This window comes from Cololabis saira, chromosome 13, assembly GCF_033807715.1.
Source record: "Cololabis saira isolate AMF1-May2022 chromosome 13, fColSai1.1, whole genome shotgun sequence".
In the NCBI taxonomy this organism is placed as follows: Eukaryota; Metazoa; Chordata; class Actinopteri; order Beloniformes; family Belonidae; genus Cololabis; species Cololabis saira.
The window spans coordinates 9650187-9678146 of NC_084599.1; the positions used below are offsets into that span (position 1 = coordinate 9650187).

The 27960-nt window shown below is 39.2% G+C and overlaps 1 protein-coding gene across 3 annotated transcripts in view; it reads right to left on the bottom strand.

The window, feature by feature from the left end:
- Positions 1 to 896: 896 nt before the first annotated feature.
- Positions 897 to 27960, bottom strand: part of tmem131 (transmembrane protein 131) — a 41467-nt gene continuing 14403 nt past the window's right edge. Inside the window, exons 16-41 of one of the 3 annotated variants that reach the window (XM_061737610.1) lie at positions 25225 to 25335; positions 24934 to 25068; positions 22767 to 22871; positions 22014 to 22100; positions 21761 to 21913; positions 21578 to 21653; positions 20040 to 20154; positions 19802 to 19940; positions 19602 to 19711; positions 18214 to 18286; positions 17956 to 18107; positions 17724 to 17866; positions 15678 to 15864; positions 13679 to 13864; positions 11719 to 11874; positions 8609 to 9045; positions 7310 to 7494; positions 7097 to 7227; positions 6901 to 7019; positions 6663 to 6812; positions 5663 to 5813; positions 3977 to 4092; positions 3800 to 3881; positions 3615 to 3718; positions 3378 to 3529; positions 897 to 1854 (exon numbers count right to left, since the gene is read on the bottom strand). In XM_061737610.1, coding sequence (XP_061593594.1) covers positions 1588 to 1854; positions 3378 to 3529; positions 3615 to 3718; positions 3800 to 3881; positions 3977 to 4092; positions 5663 to 5813; positions 6663 to 6812; positions 6901 to 7019; positions 7097 to 7227; positions 7310 to 7494; positions 8609 to 9045; positions 11719 to 11874; positions 13679 to 13864; positions 15678 to 15864; positions 17724 to 17866; positions 17956 to 18107; positions 18214 to 18286; positions 19602 to 19711; positions 19802 to 19940; positions 20040 to 20154; positions 21578 to 21653; positions 21761 to 21913; positions 22014 to 22100; positions 22767 to 22871; positions 24934 to 25068; positions 25225 to 25335 — 3822 coding nt within the window. In that variant the 3' untranslated portion in view covers positions 897 to 1587. Of the gene's footprint in view, positions 1855 to 3377; positions 3530 to 3614; positions 3719 to 3799; positions 3882 to 3976; positions 4093 to 5662; positions 5814 to 6662; positions 6816 to 6900; positions 7020 to 7096; positions 7228 to 7309; positions 7495 to 8608; positions 9046 to 11718; positions 11875 to 13678; positions 13865 to 15677; positions 15865 to 17723; positions 17867 to 17955; positions 18108 to 18213; positions 18287 to 19601; positions 19712 to 19801; positions 19941 to 20039; positions 20155 to 21577; positions 21654 to 21760; positions 21914 to 22013; positions 22101 to 22766; positions 22872 to 24933; positions 25069 to 25224; positions 25336 to 27960 lie in introns of all 3 variants that reach the window. The other 2 variants (XM_061737612.1, XM_061737609.1) reach the window with 2 other exon arrangements.

Consider the following 27960-nt stretch of genomic DNA (forward strand, 5'->3'; position numbering starts at 1 on the left):
TTGTAACATGTGCAGCTTTCAAGAGTGGTAGCAGTCAGAAGTTTACTCTGCATTTCACCTGAGTGTTTGACTCCTCCCTGAGGACGGTGCACGGTGACTCGAGTCTTTTTACTGAGAGATTCATGCTACAGCAGGATAATGAAGCCAAACATGTGAAGGCGTTAAAGAACCCCTTAAAGTTGAACTGTACACATTTTGTCTGCTATGAAGTCTTTTTTTCTTAAAGCCTGTACAAATATACCGGTATGCCTGTTGTTGCAAACCAATCTCATCTCGCAACACAAACTAAAGCCAGTTTTTTTACATTCATGAGGATGTATTTGATCATGTGAAAATGATTGTTGGTGGTGATCTTAGAGGTGTATGAAAAGAAAAAAGCTGCAGCTTAAACGAGCTTCAGTTTCAGTTTGATAATGTGGGTTAGACAGGCATCTCAAAAAACCCCTTTAGAAATTACCTGTATGACTAATACAATGATCCCTCTGTGAAAAAAAAATACCATTTAGACATGTAGATTGACTGTTTTACAGGAAATACAATTTTAATAGAGGGGGAAAAAAGGGTAGTTTTAGGTTTTCTTGTGACTGGTATGAAAATGTTGCTGTTGCAAAAGCACCGACCTGTACCAAGTGACGCGACTAAGTTCTCCTCCTGCGTTGCTTCTTATAAACAAAGATTAATGACGCGTAAAAGCATCTGATCCCATTTCTGCACAAGCAGGAGTTTCTTCATCTCACAAACTGGACCTGGGAAACAAATCCAGACTGTTCACCTGAAACAAAACTGTCTGCATTCAGTGCTTGAGGCTTGTTTTTGTTATGAGTTGTTTATTAGATTAAACACTTTCCTCAGGACGTGGTGAAAACCACCAGAACAAAAAGGACATGAAACCAACATTTTATGCTGAAATCCTTTATTGAAATTTGATGGCAAAAGGAGGTGACAGAGGTGTAACCAGTCCTAACCTCAAATGTAAGAGTTCTGTGATCACTTGAACAATTTATTCCCACAAAATCCTTTGATATCAGTGGAAAAGAGACCATTTTAATAATGGGAAATGTGACTGATCCAGAAGCTCTTTGGGCTGTTGAGAGGAAGAAAAAAAAGAAAAAAAAAAGACTTCATATTATGAAAAAAAAAGTCCCTGCTGCCAAATTAAAGCCATGTTTAACAATTTTAATGCAAATGTATATAAATATGAGTTTTCAAATCAGATTTTACTTTTGACCAAACTGAGACGTGGCCTGAAATAAAAATCTCTTCTAACATTAATACTGAATTTGAGATACTGTGCCATGTTCCAAACTTAAAAAGGAGTAATGCAACAAACTCTGCCGACGGATGGGAACACACCCTGCCATCAACACTTATAATTTAGGGGCACTTGTTAAAACAAATTCAAATAAAAGTTGGCATTTCTGCCCCCGTGAATAAAACATTTTTAAAGAACTAAATGCAGCACGGTTGGCCCGCAGTGCTGGGCTGTCCGATGCTCCAGGTAATGCTGCTTTCTGGTGGTAATCTCCGCTCGTAGAAGAATTTTATGGAGCACGCGAAGTATATCTGTCGTGGGCTGTCGTTTGCATCTTAATTGCCGGTATCGGAGGAACTGGGCCAGGGCTTGGAGCTGCGTCTGCTCAGGGTGGGACGCCAGATGCTCCAGGGGTTGTAGGTCCTGCTCATGTCGGCCGAGGCCGACGGCGGCGGGGCCGGGCTGGCCACCAGGTCGGTCAGAGCTGGAGAGTTGTTTGCCGGAGAGAATGAGTGCAGGGTTGAGTCTGCACTCGTGGACCAGATGGAGCTGCTGAAGGGCGTGGGCGCAGACCAGGGGTTACAGGCATTTCCCAGGAGTGACTACACACACACAGAAGAAAGTAGGTTGTCAGAGACAGTCTTCAAATCTGTACATTTGTCTTTAAAGTGAATCATAAGACTGAGGATTTACCTCATGGTTTTAGATATTATTTTGTTAACAACTCTCAAGTTCATAGTTATTCAACCAGACAGGTTAAGAAACTTCATCTTCCATTGTGTAAAACATCCCGTGGTCAGTTTTATGTTAAATACCGTGCAGTTATCATGTGGAACAATTACAGGACTGTCTCAGAAAATTAGAATATTGTGATAAAGTTCTTTATTTTCTGTAATGCAATTTAAAAAAAAAAAAATGTCATACATTCTGGATTCATTACAAATCAACTGAAATATTGCAAGCCTTTTATTATTTTAATATTGCTGATTATGGTTTATAGCTTAAGATTAAGATTCCCAGAATATTCTAATTTTTTGAGATAGGATATTTGAGTTTTATTAAGCTGTAAGCCATAATCAGCAATATTAAAATAATAAAAGGCTTGCAATATTTCAGTTGATTTGTAATGAATCCAGAATGTATGACATTTTTGCATTACAGAAAATAAAGGACTTTATCACAATATTCTAATTTTATGAGACAGTCCTTTATGTACATTTAATTGATTTATCTCTGTCACTGTCCGTGTACAAAATGAAACTTAAGAATGCTCTGCTCTGTAAATAATTTGATTTAGAATAATAGGACCTCCTATTTTTTTTTCACTTTTTCCTTTACAGGAAATGTTCAGTTTTTGCATTTAATATGTAATTATGATTTTTATATGTGTTAATATTTTAACTTTAGTATATTGTTTGGGTGTGGTTTTCATATAAGCCAGGGGTCTGCAACATTTATTATAAGAAGAGCCATTTTGCCCCGACTTCTACAAAAAAAATTGTTGGGAGCTGCAAGAAATAACAGATTTTAAAAGTTTTCATCTTTTATTTATTTTAGCTGTTACAACCGCTAAATATAACAACGGAAGTGCAGTGTGCATTTGTAGGCGTACTTTGAAATAAATTAAACTGAACTGTAGGCCTATTTCAGTCTATATTTGTGTAAAAGTAAAATAAAAACTACCCCACTTTAATATAAATAAAAAATGTAGCTGCAGCTTAGCAGCTTTAACAATAAATATAGAAATATAGAAATTAAAAATAGTTATTATATATATATATATATATATATATATATATATATATATATATATATATATATATATAGTATAGTATATATAATAGTAATTAGATGGCATCAACTCAAACTCCATGATAACTGCCCAAAAGAAACTAATATGAGTAAAAATGAATTCAAAAATATAATTTATTTATGTTTGGGCCACAGGTTGCAGACCCTTGATATAAACCTATATAGGCTTCTAACCACTCCTCACACATATTTCTTCTTGTTGTTGTTTTTTTTTTCTTTCATCCTTGTATTTGTGTGAAACAAAATAAAATAAAAACTAAAATAACAGTGACAGCACATGTGAAGTCCGGCAGGGCCGAGTGGAGGATCTTACTGCAGTCGGGGCGGTGGGGGAGCTGGAGCTGGAGGGCCAGGAGTGCAGGGAGTCGCTGCTCGGCATGTCCCAGATGGAGGGGGAGACGGCGGTGATCTCTGGCCAGCTGGACTGAGGCTCAGACGACTTCGGGAGATTCATCCCACTGACAACTAAACACAAACGCATATCCACCCGTCAGTTGTGGAAACAGTTACTCGGCATTACTCTGCTTGCTTGGAAACACGTTCAAGTTACCTCCCGTCAGGTTGAAAGGATTGTTGGGGCCAAAAGCTGAGAAGGAGTTGGCGGCGTGGTAGTTTGAACTGCTGGCCGTGTCAATTGGACTCCATAACCCAGAGCTTTAACAGAAGTAAATAGGTGGATTAATAATAAATGCATGATCGTGGTCTTGATTGTATCTTCTAATTTCCTCTGGTTACCTGTCGGAGCTGTCACTATCCACCGAGGTCATGTGGGCCAGAGTTTTGCCTTGGTTGTCAATTTTACCTGGACCGGAGCCACCTGACGAGAGCATAAAGCATGGCTTTAAACAAACCAGCACAACAACCACAGTTAACACTAAATTAGACAGCAGAGCCTCCAGGCTATGTATTCACCTGGACTTTTGTCATAACCTGCAGCTACAGCAGCGAAGGTGGGGTTCCCGTTCTTGCCTGGGAGAGGAGTGGCGGTAGGCAGCTTATTTCCTGGGGCCTTCTTCTGATTTACCTCACTGTAAAAACAAAACAAGGTTTAACAACATACTGTTCTCCATAGGAAACATCATTACATTTACTTATCCAGGAGTTACTAAAGGTGCTCCCAACTTAAAGGAACCATGACTGGGCAATGACTGGTTGTGACACTGGTGGCTTTCTTTGTGAGTTTGTACAGGAAATGAATCAGAGCACCATCTATTTTTAAATAACAACAAATGGGACCATGTTGATACAGAAAACCACAATGGGCCCAGGACTGAGCCTTGGGGAACACCACAAGTGACTTTCATCAGACGGGAAGATGTTACTGCATCAAGCACATCATGGGGGTAAGAAGTCGCTCCACCAGGGTGCTTGCTCTTTTTCCAAATTAAAATTCCAGACTTTTCCCAGACCTTTTTAAAACTGATATTTTTTTTCCCAAGACCTTAACTTTACATACTTGTATACTTGTGTGCCTACTGCCTACTTCATTGGTTAAGATTGTACCAATTGTGTTTATTAGAAATGTTTGTTAGAATTTTCTATAGCCTAGTATTCAACGAATGCATTATTCACAGTAAATGATGTTTTTACTGATGAAAACGTTTCAAAACATGAAAATCACAAGTACATGAATTTCACATTTTCACAATGCCTTTGAGCATACTGTAAAATTCTACCATACATTTTTTCCCCATACTTTATTAAGACTTTCACACAAAATTCAAGACTTTTCAAGGTCTGGAAAACAGTGTTTCAAATTTCCATACTTATTAAGACTTTCAAGACTTGCGCAAGCACCCTGCTCCACTTATAAAGGCTGAGTTATGGTTCTGCGTCAAATCGACGCCGAGCCTACGCCATCACCGTGACGCCGCAGCCGTGACGCCGCAGCCGTGACGCCGCAGCCGTGACGCTGTCGTGAACCCTTCGGACTTCTCCGTCACTCCATTTCTCCGCGGTGCAGTACCCCCCGTGACCGCTAATTCGCAATCTTTTTCTGAATGGTTTATCCGACTTTTTCCGGTCACAGTGAATCAAAGAGATAAGGACAACTATTGTGCCAAAAAAAAAAAAAAAAAAAAAAATCACACATACATGAAGAAAAGAGCACTGAAAGTTCACGACTGCTTCAAACCGGAAACCGGAAATGCGTTGCTACCAAGCGAACCAATCACAGCCCTCTCCGTCTGCGTTTGGTCTGCGTCGCCTCGATGCGTAATTACAATTTTTGAGAGGTGCACGTCAGTGACTGCGTCAGTGACTGCGTCAGTGACTGCGTCAGTGGCGGCGTGTGGTACGAGTCGACGCGTACCACACGCCGTAGGCACGGCGTCGTTTTGACCCAGAACCATAACTCAGCCTTAAGTTTTTCTTTCATTTCTTTATAATATATTTGTTTTTATTGTTATTTTGTAAATTGTTCATATAAAATGACAGATTGTTCTGTGTGTACATGCCTCTGACTTGTTCAGTTACGTTCACACTTATAGAGGCCTCATTCATAATCATAAATCATCATAAAATTGTTCATCTCATGATGCAGATTTGGACATTTTTAAATGGAGGGGTGGAGGCTTCTGAACCTGAGGCAGCGGTTACCTGCTGTTGTTGAGCACGCTGCTGTAGGTGCCGCGGGGCAGTAAACTGGGGGAGGTGGGAGGAGGGGAGCAGGTCCCGGTCGTAGCAGACCTCTTCAGGAAAGGATCTGCATTTATGGTCTGGAGAGAGATCTGCTGAAGACTGTCTGCTGCTGCAAGAGAGCAACACAGAGGGATTACCCACGAGCAGTACTGGAGTTGTAAAAAAAAAAATCAGGGGGGTGGGGGATTTGATCATATGGGGACAGATAATTTGTGCTGATTACAAATAATATAATATATTACAAATAATAGCAGTGACCAAAACACCTGCAGAAATACTGCAGGAATGACATAGCAGCAGTTAAATGCAGCCTTCTGTAAGCTTTAAATATCCACTGGGCTTACATCAAATACATCAAAACACAACAATAAAAAACACTTTTCTGAACTTATCAATATGACTCTGTCCTTCACAGGATAAGTAACATGGATCACTGCAAAAACTCACAATCTTAACAAGAATATTTGTCTTATTTCTAGTTAAAATGTCTCATTTTAGTAAAAACAATCTCCTTACACTTAAAACAAGACTCATCACTGGAAAAAACAACAATTTTCACCTGTTTCAAGTAGATTTTCACTTTAAATAAGTAGAAAATCTGCCAGTGGAACAAGATTTGTTTGCTTCTAATAAGAAGATATTTCTACTTATTTTTCTATTTATTTCAAGTGAGAACTTATTTGAAACGGGTGAAAATTGTCAAATAAGTTATTTTTCTGGTGTTATTTTTCTGGTGATGACTCTAAATGTTGAAATATCAGTAAAACCACATTCATTGATGAAATGACATAAGGGATGGAAAGGGGGGATGGCAGTTTTACAGGGGGGATGATTTTGACTGTTTTTATTTCAGGGGGGGATGCCATCCCCCCCTCATCCCCCCTCAACTCCAGTACTGCCCACGAGTCTCCCCGCCGAGGGAACCCAGGCTGGATGTGGGTGCAGCTGCAGGACTTACGGACGCTGTTCATGGACAGAGGGATGTCCCACTCCGGGGAGGCAAACTCCTTCTCCCCCTCGGAGCTGCTGCTGTGGCCGAACTCTGGCACCGAAGAGCTGGTTATCAGTTTGGCTAGAAGGGCGGGGCGGCCGTCCTCCGGCTTTCCATCTACTGCCGGGACAATCATGTCTCACACACACACGTCTGATGCAGAAACTTGACAGCAACACGGTGACGGTTAAGCGTAAAAACTCACATCTCTGTTTCTGCAGGGGTCTTGTTTTGGGGATGGTGGTGAGAGGGTGGAGGGCTTTGGATGTGAAGCTCTTGCGTTGTTTGTTCTCCAGTGGTGTTACATACGGCAGCTCCAAGGAACTGAGAACAATAAAGAGCCATTAAAAAAACGAACGGATGGGAAAAAAATAATAATTCTTTGGTTGCGAGAGGCAAACCTGGATTTTTCTGCTGGGGCCTCTTTCTTCAGAGCTCCTTGTTTCTTTGTTTTAGGTTTAATTAGGAAGTTTGAAGTTTCTTCCTTCATCTTTTCAGGAGCTACCGTCCTCCCTTTCTTTTTTATAGGTTCCTGTAAGAAGTGGTGGATATTTTAAGCAGATGCAATGGAAAGACGTCATGAATAAAAGCACAGTCTTCCCATGTCAGCGTACCTCTTTAATACCCGTCTCCACGTCCGGATTGGAGGTCTCTGTGGTCGTGGAGGAGCTGTCGTCGTTGTCGGCCAGGTTATCCTTGAGCTCGTCTCCCTGAGTTTTTACTGTGGATTTTTTCTCTTTTTCCTCCTTCTTCTTGTGGGCTTTTGCTTTTAGTCGCATCTTCCCTTTGGGTTCCAGCACTGAAATAAAATCAGTATCAACACACACCGTCAGAACATGGCAATGACTACGTTTCCATGCATCAATAACCCTTTTAAAACCTGAATATTGGCATTAACCCGAATTTGCACGGCCATGTAAACACCAATAACCCCTTTGAATAACCCGAATTTGCTCATATTCTGGTTTTTAAAAACCACAATATGATCCCTGGGTTACTCCTTTTAAAACCTGAATATTGGGTCATGTAAACGCTAAACGGAATATCCCCATCAAACGGAACATGGATTTGTTTTCTGCGCATGCTCTGTTCACAAGGAATCCTGGTCTTTTGAGTCCAGGAAGTTCTTATAAACATGGAGAAACAAGACCAGGAGGAGACTAATCACTTCATAAATGTAATGAAGGATATGAACATTTTTGGCATTTGTAGACGGTAAAAAGTACCGGGATAGCGAGATGTAAAAGAAGGTGAGCGAAAAGTTGCGCAAAGCAGCATTTGTTTTGAATTTGGATCCAGGAAGAAGAAGCAGAAATGACAGGAATTGCGTCATCTAGGGCTGTGCGATTAATCGATTTTAAATCTAAATCAGATTTATTAATCAAGACGATGTTAAAAAAAGAAAAATTGGAAAATCGATTTTCCTTTTTTGCAGCTGGCTGCATTACAGACAGAGCTCGTCTAGTCATCTTTGTTTGGTCAAGAAAATTGTAAATGTTGTCCCTTTACTAAACTCAAGGAGGATTTACAGTATCTTTCAATTGCACTTCATTCCCAATAAGGAAATGTGTTTGCTATTTTTCTTTAAAAATAAAGATAAAATATTTGAAACAATTTATTCCATTGTCTTTTGTATTTTTACCAAAAAAAAAATCGAAATCGAAAATCGGGTTTTCAGAGAAAAAAAAAAAATCAGGATTTTATTTTTGTCCAAAATCGCCCAGCCCTAGCGTCATCACGTTCTCCACGCGTCGCTGGTTTGATCCAGATATCCAGAATGATTACCATGTAAACGGAATATTCCGAATGTTTCAGTAACCGGAATATTAGCAATAACCTGAATTTTGACTGCATGTAAACGTAGTCAGTGATACGCCGACCTCTCTGCGGTCTGGGGAATAAAGCAGACAAACCTTTCGTCTGTATCGACTGAGAACTCTGCTCCTGTAGCGCTTCGGCACCCAGCGACTCTGGACGGTCCAGGTCGTTGTCCATGGCTCCTATCAGGTTGGCGTATTCTGCGTCCTCAGGACAGAGGCTTCTTTGATGCGCCGAGGACCCGGCTAAGCTTTGACTCTGAAGGTCCATTTGTTTGGTGCTCCGAGCTTTCCGGTTGGTGAGCTGGCACGCTGCAGGCCCTTCTTGGCCCGACGAGGAGCCGCCTTTAGCCAGCTGAGCTGAAGACGCTTGCATAGACTGATGGCTGAAGCTTATCCTGGATCTCTTGTCCTGGATGTCTGAGTCGGACAACGTGCGGCTGTTTCCCTGTCGGCCTACGACCCGCGTCGTTCCGTTGTTGGATGAATATAAACTTCTGGAGTTCTGGGTCGAGTCGCTGTAATCATTCAACCTGAGTTGTGACAGAGGAGTGTTGATAGTTACACTGTGCATGCACGCTCACAAACGTCACTTTTTGTTCATAGTATAAAGTAGCAAAGCTGCACTTGTGATACTACAGGCTCCGAGAAGAGAGGACAACTTCACAGAGGTAGTGCCACTCAAGTAGAATGAATAAATATAAGAAAGAATCTAGCATCTAGAAACAAATCCTGATCTGCAAAAATGCTGAAACCATCAAATGTTTAAGTTACAGTAAACTATTTATGTTGGACTGTTGGCCAGATGTAAAAAAAACCTACAGGACTGTCTCAGAAAATTACAATATTGTGATTTTCTGTAATGCAATTACAAAAACGTCATACATTCTGGATTAAGAAAACTCAAATATCCTATCTCAAAAAATTAGAATATTCTGGGAATCTTAATCTTAAACTGTAAGCCATAATCAGCAATATTAAAATAATAAAATTCTTGCAATATTTCAGTTGATTTGTAATGAATCCAGAATGTATGACATTTTTGTTTTTTTTTTAAATTGCATTACAGAAAATAAAGAACTTTATCACAATATTCTAAATTTCTGAGGCAGTCCTGTACTTGAGAGTTGCAGGACTACTGAAGGAAACGATCAGCTGTTAACTCACACTGAACTAGCTTTGTCATGGCACAGTCACAAGGATGCAAATCGAGAACAAGCTTGAGAAAATAATCTCAATTGCCCCAATAAAGCTTCACTTTGCGCTCTCTCTTAAACAATCTCCCTCAGAATAAGTATGCAAAATGTCTGAATAGCCACCGATAAAGGTGAAGAAGTGGTTGCAGTACCAGATATGGTAAAAAATAAATATGTGCGGCGGTTAGCCAATGGAAATCAAGCCGCCACAGACCGTCTTCCCTCTGCATGAAAGCCCTTTCTAACACGCCTGCAGTAATCTGAGCAACCGCACATCCTCTACAATCTTTGAAGGGGGACAATAAACTGCGACATTTGGACCATTTCAGAGAAAGAATGACTATGTGGAGCCTTAAACTACGGAAGCGTATTGCATTCACTTGAGAAAAAAAAAATCTGCTGTTTTTCTGAATAAACGAGATCAAATTTTAATAAAAAAAAAAAATCTGCTCTGGTTTTCTGAATTAACGAGTTAATTATCTCAGAATTTGGAGAACATTTTTAATGAAAAGAAAAATCTGCTCTGTTTTTTTGAATCTGTCATTCACTTGAGAGCTCAATTTCATGGAAACAAACATGTTTGTTTAATCCAGTTTTATTTTGCTTTTGGTTTGAAACATTGGGAGATACTCTTGTCTTTAAGTTATATAGATGGTAGCTTATTGTTATTAGTTTGTCGACTTTGCGCAGGCACCTCAGGATTTCGCGGTTGTTCAGACGGAAAGCGATTTTTTTTTTTCATTAAAACTTTTCTCAGTTTTTTTTTTTTCATTAAAACTTTTCTCGGAATTCTGAGATAATTATCTCGTTAATTCAGAAAAACAGAGCAGAATTTTTTTTCTCAAGTGAATGCAATACGCTTCCGTATTAAACATCTGAATAGTTTAAAAAATAAAATAAAATAGTATCAATCTGTAGTCATATCTCTTCTAAATGTTTGCTATAGAGTTTGGATACAAGCAGCTTGTCTAGATATGGTAAAAAAAAGAAATGTGTGCAGTGGTTAGCCAATGAAAAATCAAACCACCACTGACCGTCTCCTCCATAACTGCACATTGTCTGCCATCGCTTCACCATGAAGTCACCCAGCTTTGTTACAGTCTTCATTCAGACCCAGCATTCATTTTAACAGGCTGAAATGCATCAGGCTCAAGTTTCCTTTCCCTCTTTTGGGAACAAACTACCACTGAACCCAGCTGACGGACAGACTAACCCTCAGGATCTAAAGTGTTGTTTATCATGCTTTCTAGTAGTTAATCTCCCCTTGATTTTAAAGCCTCACTTATGTATCAGTCTTCATTTTATCTTATGTTCCCAACCCGGGTTGTAACATTTAATCACAGAAAGAGTTAGCGGTGCTGATGCACTCGCTGACTCTGAATGAATGTCAGACGGAACCAGCTCAGTGAGTCTGCATTTAATATACCCAAGGTTGCTGCTGGTTTAGTAAACTAGAGCGGCTGACAGGTGTGCCGTTAAATGCTGGGACGACAGAGATGAAGACGACTTAAAGCCGTTCTCTTCCTCTTTTTCAGTACTCCATTTTGATTTCCAATTCAAATGCATGAAATGACAGAAGCGTGAGTTTCACTTCAGGGTGAAGGGAAGGGAACTGCAGGGCAGCAGGTAAAAGGAGCAGTCTGTTGAAAACAACAAACCAACTATTAAGCGAGACTCTCCCGACCTGATCAATCAAAACTGGTCAGGTCTTAGACAAGCTCTCTGAGCTGTGATCGGACAAAAGGATGAGGATTTGTAGTTAAAAAATGTAGAGATCTTTTGTTGGATTTTGCACGTAAAAAATTCTGTTCTGTTCATCACTATTTGAAAGTTGCTTTTTTTCCCCCTTTAAACATGTTTGCTACGAGATTGTTTTCCTTGTTTCACTTCAGAACTGCCTAACTGCCTCAGCTAATATCCATTCCTTTACACAAAGCTGCTCACGGCATCATGACTATTTATATCACCATTTCCTCGTCCTTTGGCCGGCATTTTCCACGTTGCACTTACTTTGAATCACTGTGAATCTGCACGATTTCCCTGAGGTTAAAAGGCCTCCCCGTCTCCAAGTTGGAGTTGGATTCCACAGACACGCGTCTCTTGAAAGGCTCCCATATGCTCTGAGCCTCCACGTAGGCTGTAGCGATCACCAGCAGAAACATGGAACTGCAAAAGAAACAACACAGAGACAAATACATCTTCAGTCTTTTACTGTGTCTTAATCAGTGTTGGGACTAACGCGTTATTTAGTAACGCGTTACAGTAACGCCGTTAGTTTTGCGGTAACTAATACTCTAACGCATTACTTTTTAAATTCATTAACGTAGTTACCGTTACCAAACGGTGCGTTACTCCGTTATTTCTGGCTACAGTGAAGCTTTTTTCCCCCACACGCGGAGACCGGAGGAAATGTAGTGGGTGTTCATTCAAAAACATGGCGGTCATGAGCCAAGAGAAGGCGAGTTTCGCAACGTGGAGATATGTAATTACAGTAATCTCTAGTTTTTCGCAGGGGTTACGTTCCAAAAAGAACCCGTGATAAGAGAAATTTTTTTTACAATTATTATAGAAGGCTTCAAATTGCAGAGATCAGCACCGCCTTGCACGTGTTCCACTGCTCTTCTGAGCCGCTGCATCCCGAATCGCTTTGTAGCGTCTTTTTCTCCTAAAGCCGCGGTGCAGGTGTGTTTTTTCGAGAGAAGAAAATAGTTATGGGTCGTTGTTGTTGCTCTTTTTTCTTCTGGGCAAAAAGATTCTTATAAACCGACATGCCACCATGGATTATATCTGAGACTGTGATGAACGATTCATCCAAGGCTCCCGTTCTTGAGCTGCTGCTGAAGCTCATTGGCCGTTCTCAGCTTGTTGCTAAGCAACCAACATTATTGACACAGGAAGTGAAGAAGCAGGGAGACTGTGACTGCGTTTACATGCAGTCAATAACCCTTTTAAATCCCGAATATTGGCAATAACCCGAATTTGCACGGCCATGTAAACACCAATAACCCCTTTGAATAACCCAAATTTGCTCATATTCAGGTTTTTAAAAACCCGAATATGACTACTGGGTTACTCCTTTTAAAACCCTAAACGCTTAATGGGATATCCTCATCAAACGGAACATGAATTTGTTTTCTGCGCATGTTCTGGTCACAAGGAATCCTGGTCTTTTGAGTCCAGGAAGTTTTTATAAACACGGAGAAACACAAGACCAGGAGGAGACTAATCACTTCATAAATGTAATGAAGGATATGAACATTTTGGCATCTGTAGACGGTAGAAAGTACCGGGATAGAAGATTTACAAGAATATTATAATTATAATTTATGTATATGCCTGCACTTTATTTTTGCTTATTCCTCACTACGGTGTTTGTGTCTGTGTTTTATTTATTTACATGTGAAAAGAATACTGAGTAGGCACACTGTTACCAACGTGACAATTTCCTATGTGTGTTACACAAATGGCAAATAAACGTAATCTGAATCTGAGAAGTTGCACGAAGCAGCATTTGTTTTGAATTTGGATACAGGAAGAAGAAGCGGAAATGACGGGAATTACGTCATGACGTTCTCCGTGCGTCGCTGGTTTGATCGAGATTTCCCAAATGATTAATTACCATGTAAACGGAATATTCCGAATGTCTCAGTAACCAGAATATTAGCAATAACCCGAATTTTGACTGCATGTAAACGTAGTCATTTTAGAATGCAGAACACAAGGCACAATACAAATCCATACAGAACCTGCTGAAATGAAGGCTAGAGGGGCATTAAATGGGAGCATTTAAAATAATGTTTTTATTTAAAGTAAAAAGTTACTTTTCATAGTAACGCATTACTTTTTGGTCTAAGTAACTGAGTTACTTTTTAATGAAGTAACTAGTAACGGTAACTAGTTACTATTTTTCAGTAACTAGCACACTGGTCTTAATGCGGGCGATGCTGGTTGTGTGCTGAGCTGCACTCACCTCATGATGAGAGACACTATGATGTAGAGTTCCAGCTCCCAGTTGGGTCTGGGCAGGCTCTCTGCACACGCGGCCAACATGTGGTATGGCAACGACGCGTTCAGCACAAATACAAACTCCGAGCCCCCGTGAGTTATCAGTTTCAGCTCCCGGATCACTCGAGATGACGTGAAGTCGGGTGTAAACCTGAAAGGGAAAACAGCAACGTGGAATCAACATGCCGTCTCTTATACATATCGGGACATAATCATTTCAAACATGCCAGGGTGGACTTGGTTTCAAGGTGTTTCGTCTGACAGTTACGGTGACAGGTTAGTTTTAGTCCACTGAAGATGTGTTGTTGCACGGTGATCATCCCTGAGCATCTCAAAAATCTGAGAATCCAATTCAGATGATGAAGGGTCAGGGATTGAGGGAGAAACCTGAGGGCGTAGTATTGTGTGTAGTGGGCTGCTAATGCAGAAACCTCCCCGTGGTGCAGCCTGGGAAACGCTGATTGCTACAATCTGATTTTACTATCTGATATAACTACCACCAGAAGGCCAATATCTGTACACTTACCAGAGCAATCTGTCTGTTTGGCAGAAGGACACCTGAGATTGCAACGGACTCGAAAAGAAGAAGGACACTGAATCCACAGGAATTTTCATTAATTGGATCATATAAAATATAAATGTCTCACTGCGGGTTGAGTTGTGCATTTGACATATGTGATGCCATATGGTTCCTTCTTTCTTAATGACATCGACAGTGATGCAGCAGGTCAGGCAGGAAACATCTTTGTATGAGCTGTTTTTCTAAGAGTTATCTTATCGTTTATATAGTTTAAAACTGATATCGTAAAGCAAAACTGACTCACTAGGACGGTTATTTTAAAAACAATTAATCGGGCAAATATTTTATTGCTTAGTCAACTAATCCAATGAGTAATTGGAGGATTATTTTTCTGTTCAATTAATGAAAAAAACGAAACAATGTATCAAATAAATAGAATAAAAATTGTAATGTTGTTTATAAAAGAACAGTTTTGCACAGTAAAATAAAAATATAGAAGAAAATTATACAAAATAAAAAAGGCCAGCCTGTTTACTATTACAGTCCAACATAAATATCTCTTGTACAAAATTACAAAAGATTAAAAAAAAATTCAGTGCAATGCATATTATCCAAATATGTTCAAAACTACAGGTTAAAAATAACATGTTTGGATAAAATAGGGCACTGTTTCACACTAAATTACATATTTTTATTATATAAAAAAGCCTAATCAAGAAAGGAACCTTTCTATGGCGGATGGAACTAAACAATCATTTTCCGGTGGCACTTTAGTTTCTGCTAACTGATAAAAAACATAAATAAAAAAAATACGGAGTTATGACCAGAAAACAGCTGATGTATACCATAATTTGATCATGTGAAGTTAATTTTTACAATTATTTTGCTTATTCTATTTTGAAATGACTATTGTCCCGTCCACCAGAGACAAAGGGGCCTCTGCTTTAGATGCCCCAGCATCGCTGTTCTGGCTCAGGTATGCCCATTCAAAGTATTCCCAGACTTTTGATGACTTAGCACTGTTTTTGGGGCTTTTAGCAGGGTTTTGTTGGACATGCTGTGAGGAGGTCGCAAATTCGGTCTCCGTTCTGCAAAGTGCGAACTGTTGTGGGTGAGCCACGTGTCGTCGACGCACCGCTACAGTTCAACACTTTAAACTACATTCCCTATTCACCAAGAGACAAAACAATATATATCCATTTCAAAAGCAAACAAACAAAACAAAGTCAATTATTCATCATGTTACTGGCATGAATTAAATACTGTATATGCAATGGGAACTGGCATCTGGTGACGTGGGAAAAAAAAAAGAGCTCTAGACGTTGGAGAGACATTGAATCAGTTCCTCCTGAAGTGTCAGACAGAGAAGCTGAGTATAAACAGAACTCACACAAAACAGAAATTCAAAGCAAGAAACGTGACACCAGGAAGTTTGATCACTTACAGTATGACGAGGTCTTTAGAAGCATTTGGCTTCAGTACAAATTCTTGACAGTTGAGAACTTTGAATCCATATCCTTCACAGGTGTGTCCATTGATTTCTGCTGATCTAATGGTGATGGGGAGCAATCCCGTGTTCTCCACTCTGAAGTTTCTTCTAAGAGTGAAGTTTGGCTCTTTGACTTTTGTTTCTGAAATCCAAAAGGAGATGATGATCAATGAAAAATGCACGCGTTTTATCTGAAATGTTTGGTTCTCGCTCCGGTCTCTTCAAGCCCTGCCCCCCTGGAAGGTTCAGTCTGGTCACAAATGGAGAAGTGCTCGCTAATTGCCTTATTTTTGGTTTCACTAACAAAAGAACCCACAAGACTATTGTTAATATACAAACACAGAGTCCATACAAAGTGTTTCAAGCAATAGAGGAAGTGTGTAATTTGCAGTAGATTTAAAAAAAAAAAAAAAAAAAAAAAAGTACAAATTCCAGCTATAACTTTGTGGACTAAAATTAAAAAAAAAAAACAAAAAAAACACACACATTGAAGAAAAAGGCCAAAAAAAAACAAACGAAGAATATTGCTCTTATAAATCTACACAGTTATACAGATGTTTATGTCTATAAGAAATGGATGTGAAACTGTGTTTTATTAATGTCAGGCAGTACTTGCACCACAATAGGAACTAATTCCGTGAATTCATTATCACAGTGATTCTTATGAATATGTCAGTAAATGTGTGTATAAGGCTGTGTAACTTCAGCAGACTTTTATTTTAAATCACTCTGTTTGACAGTCGATCTGCTATATTATTACTTAAGCTCCTGATGCCATTTGTTATATGCTTGGAGGTATTTTCTTGACCCCTCCTCAGTATTGTTTGGGTACAGTTGCTCATCTGCTAATGCAGGAAAGTTCCCATCAGTTTTCAGTTTCTCTTCGACTTCAGTTATGAGACTTTTTGAGTAACAAGTTCCTCTTACTGCATTTTCAGAGGAGCGTATTCAGATCATATTTTGCTTCTACGACAATTCTACATTTTTTCTCATATTTTTGCTCTGATCCTGTCATCTTTCATCAAGAATCGACTTGTAGGCTGGCTGGCTTTTTACTATTTAATAAACATGTCTGTACTATAAGATGAAGGTAGTCCTGACAAAATTAAAGGAAGTATTATATTGATATAGGGGATTAACATGACACATGAAACCAGCTGCTACTTCAAACGTGATGTTGTTACGGTATATACACTGTACATGTTGCTGCGTGTACACACTTTCTCATTTAATGAAACAGGACTTCCTTTGCACCTCGAAACTGTTGAGCACACCAGTTTATGTGATGATGTAGCTAAAGCTGCTCTAAATTTAGCTACGATTCCCTACGGTCCTACCACTAATCAAAATACAGGCGCACAATTATGTGCAACGCAGTAAGCGGTTTCCTGGTTATTGGTAGCAGCTTATGTTAGGAAGGTATTGGTTGCTTTGGTTTTTATACCGGTCTACATAAACTGCAGTGGAAATTAGGGCTGCAACTGCAAAGTCGACTAGTCACCGACTATTGAAACGATTAGTCGACTAATCGGATAATTAGTAATTTTTTTTAATTTAGTATGAGGTTGCTTAAATTTTATGTGGCAAATGATAATAAACACAAGAAAGATGGCATTAGAGCCCTGCTATAGCGGGACTGTTTTCTTCATCCTGCTATAGCGGGACTGTTTTCTTCATCCTGCTATAGCGGGACTGTTTTCTTCATCCTGCTATAGCGGGACTGTTTTCTTCATCCTGCTATAGCGGGACTGTTTTCTTCTTCCTTCTTGCTATAGCGGGACTGTTTTCTTCACCCTGCTATAGCGGGACTCTTTTCTTCATGAAGTTTTATTACCCGCAGCTGCTGAGACGCTATTGTGCATGCGCGACTCTCGGCAGAGATTGTACGGAAGTGAGACGCCTCGACAATTTTGATTATCGATTTTTGTCGACAACGTCGACGAATCGTTGCAGCCCTAGTGGAAATGCGGCCCTCTTTCCCTCCCGGCAACACAAACTCACTCTCTGTGCAGTCTTTGAGCAGCGCTTCAGTCATCTTAAACCTCAGCGAGCTGCCCTGTCCTGGAGGCTTCCCGGCAACCTTCAGGCTCTCAGTCGTCCCTTGTCCGTGAAGGACGATTGTGTCGAACACGGTCAGGTTATTCCTAAACACATTCCCAAAAGAAAGGCGTAATTTCAGAAGATGCTCGCATACAGAGACTGTTGCAGAAGTATCCTGAAATAATGTGTTTACCTGACTATGAGGAGGGAGGAGACACTGTGGTTGCTGACGGGGGTGAAGCGCACACTGAAGGACTTGACTTCTCCGGGCAGCAGGAGCAGATTGTACACAAAAGGTCTGCTTGAGCCTTCAACAAAGCCTGTACTGCTCTTCATTAAGGATGTCTGCCAAACAAACAAACAGTCTTTTAGAGACAAATAGCTTTCACATGCTGCCTCAACCATGGAAAAAGAGCAATGCCAGTAACAACCATTACAAGGGCACACTCACTTGATTTCTATGAACCTGGAACTCTAAAGTGCGCGCATCAATGTTGATGTTGGATAAATTTCCTAAAGGTAACCTGGGAAACAAAAGCAGATGATAGCACCAGTGTTACATGTAAATGATAGAATAAAAGTCCTGCCGTCATATTTTCAGATAAGAAATTACATTACAAACCATACAGATTGGAACATAATCAAAAATGCTCCAACGAACACAGAAATGTACTTTATTAATATAATCAAACATAATTTACCTAGTAAAAAGCAAGTGTCTCATATATACAGAAATCTGCTACTGGATCCATCCGACAACACTTTTTATATTAAAAACAAATGGGAGCTGGAGTTAAATATTATATACATAAAGGTATCAATGGTAACATGTGGAAGGAGTTTGACTGGAAGATGAAGACTAGGTTCTTCAAGACCCTCTGTGGTCTTTAAATTTGCAAGTAATCCAGCGGCAATATACTGCTGGAGACAATGTGGAGGGATTGGCGACCACTCACATATATTTTGGGATTGCCCAATGATATTGCCTTTTAGGAAGGGGTTGAGATAGACAAAGTTATGGGAATTCATATACAATTCACCCCCAGTCAGTGTCTTTTGGATCCGACTCCTGAAAGCATGTACAGGACTGTCTCAGAAAATTAGAATATTGTGATAAAGTTCTTTATTTTCTGTAATGCAAAATACATTCTGGATTCATTACAAATCAACTGAAATATTGCAAGCCTTTTATTATTTTAATATTGCTGATTATGGCTTACAGTTTAAGATTAAGATTCCCAGAATATTCTAATTTTTTGAGATAGAATATTTGAGTTTTATTAAGCTGTAAGCCATGATCAGCAATATTAAAATAATAAAAGGCTTGCAATATTTCAGTTGATCTGTAATGAATCCAGAATGTATGACATTTTTGTTTTTGTAAATGCATTACAGAAAATCACAATATTCTAATTTTTCTGAGACAGTCCTGTATACTCTTGATGACTGCTAGGAAAATGGTGACAATAAAGTGTTTGGATACTCAGTAGAAACAGAAGCTAAGGGAGGTGTATGGAATGGAGGCTTTAACTGCTCGATTACAACTAAGGTCTGATGTTTTTGTGAGGAGATGCTACCTATTGTAAGATACTTCTCCCACTGAGGAGAATCTGGGGTACGCAGAACGTCTTAACTGTCCATTTATTACTTATTATCTTTCATTTATCAGTTTTATTCAACTTTCTAGGCCCCCCTGGCCACATTTTGTTATTGTCTTTAACGCTGTCATATATAATCTGTGATGTTTTCAAGGAATGTTTGTGTTTTTCTTCAATAAAACTAAAGTTAAAAAAAAAAATCAATCCTGCCATCCTGCTGCATCTTGAAGACATTTCTCACCTGTCTGCTAGTTTTCCCGAAAACACAGAGGGGTTTGGTAGCAGCGCTAACGGCAGAACTTGCACATAGATGGGGACGTCTGCAGGGTTCTGCAGAATCACCTCTTCATCCTGCAGGGAAACACACAAGGATGTTGCTCTTGCATGTGTCTGTGTACATTATCAAGGTTAATTAATAGGAGCCCAGTGGTTTGCACTCACGGAGGAGCTGTTTGTGTTGGTCAGGGGGAATATGATCTGTTGTGAAGAGTTGACTAACGAAGGCCATGTCAAATGAGCTGTTATTTTGGCTTGGACATTTTTCTGAAGGTCTGTGTTCACTTCAAAGACAGCTTCAATCCTACGATTAGGAAAAAAAGAAAAGTTAACTGAATATCAGACTAGAGAGGATCAATGTTCAGATGATCATTCAGGATTCCTGCCTGACGGAGATGCTTACTTGTGTCCCGAGTGCTCTCTGAGCTCCTTCCAGCGTCGGAGCAGTTTCTGGTGAAGGTCGACGTCAGCGTCCCAGATATCCTCCTGTAACGCCAGCCCGTGGGGTTTGGACTCCGCTGTGGGGAGAGTCAATTCCTTTCAAGTTAATTACTGCTGCTTCAGGTGAGTTCATATTACATTTGCTGATGAGACAGTTTGCCAAGAAACATTAACAGTTATGACTTGAGGGTGGGGGGAGGGGGGGCAACAAGACCTCAAATAAAGCTTAAATAATCCCACTTCACAGCAGAATAATGGTGCTTCAGATGTGTGTGATCTCTATATTACGACGGAGTATTAGGGCCAAACTAAGACAAAAAAAAAATTTGAAATTACGAGAATAAAGTCATAATGTTGCGAAAATAAAGTCGTAATAGAATAAAGTCGTAACATTACGAGAATAAAGTCGTAACATTACGAGAATAAAGTCGTAACATTACGAGAATAAAGTCGTAACATTACGAGAATAAAGTCGTAACGTTACGAGAATAAAGTCGTAATAGAATAAAGTCGTAACATTACGAGAATAAAGTCGTAACATTATGAGAATAAAGTCGTAACATTACGAGAATAAAGTCGTAACATTACGAGAATAAAGTCGTAACATTACGAGAATAAAGTCGTAACATTACGAGAATAAAGTCGTAACGTTACGAGAATAAAGTCGTAATAGAATAAAGTCGTAACATTACGAGAATAAAGTCGTAACATTACGAGAATAAAGTCGTAACATTACGAGAATAAAGTCGTAACGTTACGAGAATAAAGTCGTAATAGAATAAAGTCGTAACATTACGAGAATAAAGTCGTAACATTACGAGAATAAAGTCGTAACATTACGAGAATAAAGTCGTAACATTACGAGACTAAAGTCGTAACATTACGAGAATAAAGTCGTAACATTACGAGAATAAAGTCGTAATAGAATAAAGTCGTAACATTACGAGAATAAAGTCGTAATAGAATAAAGTCGTAACATTACGAGAATAAAGTCGTAACATTACGAGAATAAAGTCGTAACATTACGAGAATAAAGTCGTAACATTACGAGAATAAAGTCGTAACATTACGAGAATAAAGTCGTAATAGAATAAAGTCGTAACATTACGAGAATAAAGTCGTAACATTACGAGAATAAAGTCGTAACATTACAAGAATAAAGTCGTAACATTACGAGACTAAAGTCGTAACATTACGAGAATAAAGTCGTAATATTACAAGAATAAAGTAGTAATTTATGAGAACTCTAACAGGAAGAGCATCTTCTCCCTGTGTTAAAATGAGGAATATCTTGTGAAGTTATATTTATATATTATATTATATATTACGACTTTATTCTCACAACATTATGACTTTATTCTGGTAATTCTACGACTTTATTTTCGTAATTTCCATTTTTTTTTTGTCTCAGTTTGGCCCTAATACTCTGTCGTACTATATTACACAAACGCATACCCAAAAAGAAGAAAACAAAAACAAAAAACAACAAAAAAAACTTACATTTAAGCACAAATGGCAGGCCCACATAACAGTGATCACCACACTGCAAGCCGGCGTCAAAATAAATATTTGCCACCTGGAAAACAAACAAAAAATAAATAAACAAATGAAAGAATTGAAAAAAGAAAATATGTTTGTTTATACTGGCAGACATGGCTGATCCTCCGAGGTTGGACAGGATACCTTTGATTTCCGCCGGGGCTCCAGCTCGTCTCTGTTGTTGCGGAGCCGCTTGTAGTAAAAGCGAATGTCCTCGGTCAGCGAGCGGATCTGCTGCAGCCTCACCTTCTGAGTGAAGGAGCTCTGGATGCTGAAGCTCTGGTGGACGATCTTCCCCTGGGAAGAGACACATACACACATGAGACATCTTCTGAATCTGGTGAGAGCAGAGTCGGTTCCAGAGCTTCCCCATGGTTGAGTTCTGATTGCTACTTACCGGAAATGAATGTGGCAAAATTATGTGTTTAGGAGAACTGTTTAAAGTCCCCACAGCAATGAGAGCTTTCACCGGGATGGTTAATATCTGCGGATACAAAAAGGTTCATAAATTGAGCATTAAATGACATTAAATGGTATTATTTAAGCTGTTATTCCCTGTAGCACCCTATAATGTAATAATTTCCTGAAAATGTAATAACACCTGAAAAAGTAATAAAATTTGCACTTAACTCATTCGAAAATGTAATAAAATCCAATAATGTAATAAAATATCTTGACTGATATTGTAATAACATTTTTACCAATAATGTAATACATTATTACATTATTGGGAATTTATTACATTTCTTTTTTTCAAAACTGATAATGTAATACTTGACAGATAATGTAATATATAGGCTATGTTCATTTTCAGTCCAGAGTTCTACATTTTGTGTTTTAAGTATCTAAGCATGTTATATACGCTGGATTTGAAACACCAGAATGACTATTGGGTTAAATTGCAGACTTTCAGTACCATGTAATAAATTCCCAATAATGTAATAAGGTTTTACATTATCGGGAAAAATGTTATTACAATATCCGTCAGGAATGGATATTTTATTACATTATTGGTGAAGTTATTACATGATTTTATTACATTTTTGATTGAGTTAAGTACACATTTTATTACATTTTCAGGCGTTATTACATTTTCAGGAAATTATTACATTATAGGGTGCTACACTCCCCAATAACCCCCCCAACCTACCTCATAATCTGTTGTTATGTGTATGGCTCCATCATACGCGCCCTCCAACGCCTTAGCGACTAATGTCACTCTGAATGCTGCATAATAGCCGGATGCCAGTATCACCTGAGGGAAAACATCTCATTGTTATATCTCATCTGTGTTGAACAATAATCACAAAATAAGTTCCTGGTACACTATAGGTGGCCATAAACCACAATTCAGCCAGAGATTATACAGTACTTGTCAACCCCTGAATTTAATCAGGCAGACAGGTAAGAGCCTCCCATTGGATAAAGACTGCATGGATGATTATGTTATTGAAGCAGTGAGTAGCTTCTCATTTCTTTAACAACCATGTCGGTAGACACATCCTGTGGTCGTGGAAAGGATGTTGATCTGTTTCAGCAGGTCTAATTACTGGCATTAAGCACAGAAAACGAAATGTTACGTCGATGGAGAGGAATGAGATACAACACATGTAGTATGGGATACCACGCCCTCCCTCGCATGTCCTGACTGATGATTCCTCTAATCACACCTCAAGGGAAATGACAGGTGATGACAAGAGGGAGGCCCCGCCCGCACTTAAATACAGCCGTCATCACGGTCATCCTGCAGTTCAATGGCTGCTCCTCACCGAGTCCAACTGTGCTGTGGGTCAGACAAGTGTTGTACCTCGTTCTTCTCCATCAGGGAACAGAAGTTGTATACATAATAGGATTTTAAGATTTAAGAATCTTTGGGATGTGCTGGAGAAGACTCCAGCACATCCCATGGGCGGTTCAACTCTCCCATCATCAGTACAAAATCTTGGCGAAAATTAATGCAACGTTGGATGAAGGTAAATGTTGACATTGCAGAAACTTAACAGTACGACACCACAGGGAATCTGTGCAGTAATGAAAGCTGAAGGCGGTCCAATAAAATATTAGAGAGCGTGCCTTCTACTGTTACCTTTACGCTTTAAATTCAATACAAAAACATTCACCCTTATTATTTAGATCTGAACTAACAAAGCAACTGTTTTAACAATATTTTACTCTGTCAAAAAGTCCCACATCTTTATCAAGATGAGATAAAGCTGGAAAGCCAACTGTCTCTTCCACTGGAATCATGTTTTTCCATTGTAGCAAGCAAAACAAACAGTCAGATGAAAACAATGTCCAGCACAAGATTTAACAGACACCAGTAAACTCAGAAAATATTATTCAACCTGATTTGATTGTGCTCCATTGATGATAAACAAGATCAAAACAGGAACCAGTAACTCGTATTTCAGCTAACAGTGTGAGAAAAGTGGTGCATTTCATGCCCTTGGCTCTGAGCAAAGCTGATAACAGAATCCTCCCAGCATTTCACTTCACTCTCTTCTACTGTGTTTCCATCAGCTATAAACAACTGCAGCACAATATCAGACAGGCATTTTGAAGAAGTCTTACTTAAACAAACCCAACCCAAATATTACGATTAAGCTGCAGTTAAGGACTAAAACAAATGATCGACGTAGTCGACAAAAATAGAAAAAAAAATAAAATAAATCAATTATTAGCTGGTTACGTCCATTTCATGCTGTGGATAAGAACTTACAACACTTCTTAAAAGAAACATGAACACAGTTATTCCTTTTAAGGACAGTCAATAAAGCAGCTTAAAGTTTAAAAAAAAAAAAAAAAAAAAAAACGCAGATTTTTTTCAGGTGGTTGACGAGTGGTTAAAATGTAATAATTCGATTAGTTAGATAATTGATAGACTAATGGACTATGAAAACAGCCGTTAGTTGCAGCCCTACTGCAGTTCTTATTAAAAGACATCAGGAATTTGAGTTCTTACAGTTTTTTCTTTTTACCCTCCATCCATCTCTCACCAAGGTCTATGAAATGTAACTGAAGTTATTGATTTTCTTAGGAATCAGCATACAAATGTGAGTGTGAGGTCGATATGTTCTTGTGTGTTTTATAATACAAATAAATGTTTTTTATTTCTCAACTTCTGCACAGCGTACGGTAAGCACTCTGAACCGTACCTGGCAGATTCAAGAACGAGGGGCCAAGTTTGAACGTCGTGTTTGGAGGCAGTCAATAAAATAATGGTCTTGTAAATCTTTAATCACAGACACTGACTGCCCTGCACTGAAGACTGACATTTAGTGTTACAGTGATCACGTGTGAAACTGTGAAGGTCTTACCGTTTTGTGATGCAAGGCTGAAGTGTTGTGCAGCTCTTGTAGGCGACTCAAAGTCACCGTTGAGTTTCCTTTCTCTGTTTTCAGCAGCTCCATGGAAAGACTGTCCCCTGTGACCAGCCAGGACTTTATCTCCAGCTGGGGGACAAAGATGACAAAACTGTGTCATGCTCTTTGGTTAGGGAGGCTGTTAATACAAAAACAAAACTGCTAAACTCTTTGCCATTATCCACTCCTGTGGGAATAGCTGCAACACCTGCAATACTTGCATCATTAACTTATCCAAGTGCTCACCTCAATGGGGTTACTGTTCACTATCACAAATATGATGCTGCTGCTGTCTGTGGCGCTGCGGACACCGAAGTCCAGAATGTTGTCCTTCAGACTCGGGGGCAGGACCAGGGGCTGCTCACACCAGGAAACAAGACACACAGAATTATACATCACAAACCCTTCAGCTGACTTTAAAGAGTGACACTGCGGTACCACTTCATTCATTATCTGGTACCAAACCAAATCAGCTGCGGTGCCAATTACACGGTGTCATTTAACGAGACATAAATCATGATGCAGCAGCCATTTCTCAAAAAATGAAGTTCAATCTTAAGCCATGTCGACATTTCATTTTAAAAAGTAAAGCTTTAGTTAGAATTACCGCCTACACTGCAGTGAATGACAAGTACTCTCCATGATTCATTTAGCCTGTAGAACCAATTACTGCCATCTTTTGACATTGTTGTAGAGGAGTTGTGGCCTTTACAGCGTTGCTGTTTGTTGTAGTTTGTAGGCATATTTATGCACGGTTCTCTTATGTTCCCATCAGAATATTTCTATCAGGTTGAGGTCTGGACTTTGAAGGCGTAATTAAAAACAGCTCGATACTTCTCTTTTGTGGTAGATTTACTGGGGTTCCTGGCATTACTGCACTTCTGCATATTGCAAATACAAAGTAGAGGCTTTTTCTCGTCAACCCTCCCAAACAAGCTATATTTGATGCCCATACCCTGGGACATCAGAGCAATATTATATTTACATAGTGCCTTACACGACACTCTTACATGATATATAATTAGAATAATGAAGTCACATATACTGTATGTAAGAGTGTCTGCATTTTTGAACACTGAGGATTGGGTTTATAAATGTGCACAACAAATGTAGTACTTTTCAAAAAGCGCAGTGATGCAACATAAGCCCTGTAGACTCTGATACGAAGTTATTGGGTTTTTACTATTTCTTTCAGCACAGTCGGACCTTGAGCGGAACTTGCATGGGATAGGTAGCGTCTTAAGTGTTTTCTATTCCCCTCTGAATAATCTTAGCTCTGGAATATACTTTATACATTTATAATGTGTATCTGAATGCATCATGACTGCCAAACGTTTCTATGATAGTCTGGCACGTCTTTTGTGCAGATCCTTGTCAAAATACACAACCCGTGTGAGATATTGCAATATTCACTTGTGGAAGTAAGTGCAGTAGTTGACCACAAGCGGCCAGTTCAGCTGCAGTTTCCACACCAAGTGCACCTTCTGTGAAAATTCCACTGAAAACATTGTCGCTGCATCTGAAATTGCAGACTTCCACCCTAATGAGTATGCAAAATGAGGATGCGAGATTTTTTAATGCGTCCGAAACATTAGAACGTATTCAATAGTATGTACTATCCATATACTCATTCCGGAGAAATGTATTAGTGTGGATTGATGGACACTAGCTGAGCAGAACCTTCCCACAATGCAATGCAGCGGTGTTTGGATGCTAAATGATACGTATATGTCATAAGTATAATATTATTATTATATAATATTATTATAATATTCGTATATAATAATATTATATAATGTCATCTTGTTTCAGCCAGGATAAACGGGAAAGAGCAGAGCGGTGCTGCTACTGCTGCTGTGACAGGAGTGGTTACCATGGTAACAGCTGCTACTGCTGCTGTGACATGTCATTTCCTCCCAACCGCAGGAAGTGATATGTGGCTCTGAGTAGTACGTCCGAATTAATGCACACTACTGATATTTACTCAAAAATGTGCGGATCTTAAGTATACTTTTTAGTATATACTGTTTAGTATGGCATTTCGGACGCACCGAATGATTCATATTGGCCTTGCTCTTTTACCAGATCACTGCGTCAGCTGTTTTGAATATTTGTGAATTCCTAATAAATCTTTTACTTCTAACCAAAGTGCCAAATTCTATATCCATTAATGTATGTTTTCCAACGTACAGATAATGATTTTTATCTTTTTCAGTTTTAAAATGACATTTCAAGATAGTGTCCCTTGCTACCCATCTTCTCCCAAGTTAAAGAGTAATTTATTCATGTAAATGTTCTTCTTGTAATTTGTATAGGCACTTTACATACCTCTGCATTTGCTCAATAAATTTAAATTAAGACAAAAAAAAAAAAAAGAGACCTCCAGACAGTATCACGTGTACTGTTATATAGTACAGGTGCCAGACCTGTTCACGGTGAAGCTACTTTTGTGAGTGAACGGACACGTGTATGCTTGGTTGAACTGCAAGTCTCTCTCTCAGAAATGACCTCAAGGCTCTTCCAAAACTGATGGGCAATTGCTTCTCTAATGGCAATACTGATGTCTTTCCTCTTAGACATTGTGCTAACACACACATGAATGCTTCACATCAGAAAACTGACAAGACAACTGCATTTCAAGAGGCCTGCACTTTTACTGATAATCAGGTAATCAAACACATTTGAATAGCAGCTTTTTTACACATTACCTCTGAATTTCCCTAACTTTTTGTTAAATGACCCTGTGCATCCTAGGTTGTTATTCATCAGAGGGTTTTCCCCCCTCTCTTATTATTGTTATCTTCCTAATACCGAAAACCTTAGAAGTGAAAGACTTTCTTTTTCCACATGACTCTGCTGGCTCTAAGCTCTTTGAGGCCCAGTTTCTTGTGACCTGCCAACTAGCAGAGGCTGCCAAGGGGCAGCTTTCACTTCTGTGTGAACACACTCTCATCTCCTTTTAAGCTTTGAAGACGGAGGAAA